The 1,701-nt window shown below is 56.4% G+C and overlaps 1 protein-coding gene across 1 annotated transcript in view; it reads left to right on the forward strand.

Moving 5' to 3' along the window:
• Window positions 1–1,701, forward strand: part of LOC104390020 (very long-chain acyl-CoA synthetase-like) — a gene marked incomplete at its 5' end in the record, with an annotated part of 11,249 nt that overhangs the window by 7,459 nt on the left and 2,089 nt on the right. Inside the window, 3 exon segments of the mRNA XM_009999094.1 lie at window positions 1,037–1,127; window positions 1,297–1,495; window positions 1,586–1,687. Coding sequence (XP_009997396.1) covers window positions 1,037–1,127; window positions 1,297–1,495; window positions 1,586–1,687 — 392 coding nt within the window.

Consider the following 1,701-nt stretch of genomic DNA (forward strand, 5'->3'; position numbering starts at 1 on the left):
GTTGGGTTGACATCAAGGGTTGGGTTGAGTGGAGGAGGTGTCAAGTGGGGTTGACTTGAAGGGTTGGGTTGACACCAAGAGTTGGGTTGACACCAAGAGTTGGGTTGACACCAAGAGTTGGGTTGACACCAAGAGTTGGGTTGACACCAAGAGTTGGGTTGACACCAAGAGTTGGGTTGACACCAAGAGTTGGGTTGACACCAAGAGTTGGGTTGACATCAAGGGTTGGGTTGATGTGAAGGGTTGGATTGAGTGGAGGAGGCCAAGGTGGTGTCAGGTTGGGTTGAAGGGTTCGCTTGACTTCAAGGGTTGGATTGACGTGAAGGGTTGGGTTGACATCAAGAGTTTGGTTGACACCAAGAGTTTGGTTGACATCAAGGGTTTGGTTGACATCAAGGGTTGGGTTGACACCAGGAGTTGGGTTGACACCAGGAGTTGGGTTGACACCAGGAGTTGGGTTGAGTGGAGAACATCAAGGTGGTGTCAAGTGGGGTTGTTGTGAAGGGCTGGGTTGACTTCAAGGGTTGGGTTGACTTGAAGGGTTGGGTTGACTTGAAGCGTTGGGTTGATGCCAAGAATTGGGTTAACTTGATGAGTTGGGTTGACATCAAGGGTTGGGTTGAGTGGAGGAGGTCAAGGTGGTGTCAGGTTGACATGAAGGGTTGGGTTGACACCAAGAGTTGGGTTGACATCAAGGGTTGGGTTGATGCCAAGAGTTGGGTTGACATCAAGGGTTGGGTTGATGCCAAGAGTTGGGTTGACATCAAGGGTTGGGTTGATGCCAAGAGTTGGGTTGACATCAAGGGTTGGGTTGATGCCAAGAGTTGGGTTGACTTCAAGAGCCCAAGATGGCACCAAGTTGGGTTGACCTCAAGAGTTGGTTTGACCACGAGGGGCACCAAGAGGCCGCTGGGATCTGGGGGATGTTGCTGGTGGTGGCGACAGGTGGATGATGGAGGACAGGACCTGGGCCCTGGGTGGAAAGTCTTCTTCTGCCTCTGTTCCTCCTCCACCTCCTCCTTCTTCTGCCCTCCAGCCCTTCACCCCCTACGAGCTGATCAAGTACAACGTCGAGGAGGACCAACCTGTCCGCGACGAACGAGGCCTCTGCATCCGCGTCCGACCCGGTGAGAAGAACCTGAGACCCAACCAGGGTTGAGGAGCAGGGAAGGTTGAGAAGCCCCAAACCCACCCTCCTGGGCTTCCCCACCCTCCCCTTGGTGGCTGGAAGGGGCTCGGGTGGGGGTGGTGGGGCCGGGGGTGACCCCACTGGGTGGTGTCCAACTCTTCCTGCAGGTGAGACGGGGCTGTTGGTCATCAAGATCACCAAGAACACCCCGTTCCACGGCTACGCCGGGGACCCCCAGAAGACTGAGAAGAAGATCCTGAGGGACGTCTTGGCCAAAGGTGACTCCTTCTTCAACAGTGGGGACCTCCTGATGATCGACCACCAACGATTCATCTACTTCCAGGACCGGGTCGGGGACACTTTCCGGTGAGGCCCACGTTCCTCCTCACCCCCCGCGGGTTGGGCCAGCCCAACCCACCAGCAGCTTCATCCCTTCTCCTCCTCCTCCTCCCACAGGTGGAAAGGTGAGAATGTGGCCACCACGGAAGTGGAGGCCACCCTGGCCATGGTGGATTTCATCCAGGAGGTCAATGTCTACGGCGTCGCGGTGCCGGGTGAGCCCTGGGGGGGGG

The sequence above is a fragment of the Chaetura pelagica genome, unplaced genomic scaffold (genome assembly GCF_000747805.2).
Source record: "Chaetura pelagica isolate M959 unplaced genomic scaffold, ChaPel_1.0 scaffold451, whole genome shotgun sequence".
Taxonomy (NCBI): domain Eukaryota; kingdom Metazoa; phylum Chordata; class Aves; order Apodiformes; family Apodidae; genus Chaetura; species Chaetura pelagica.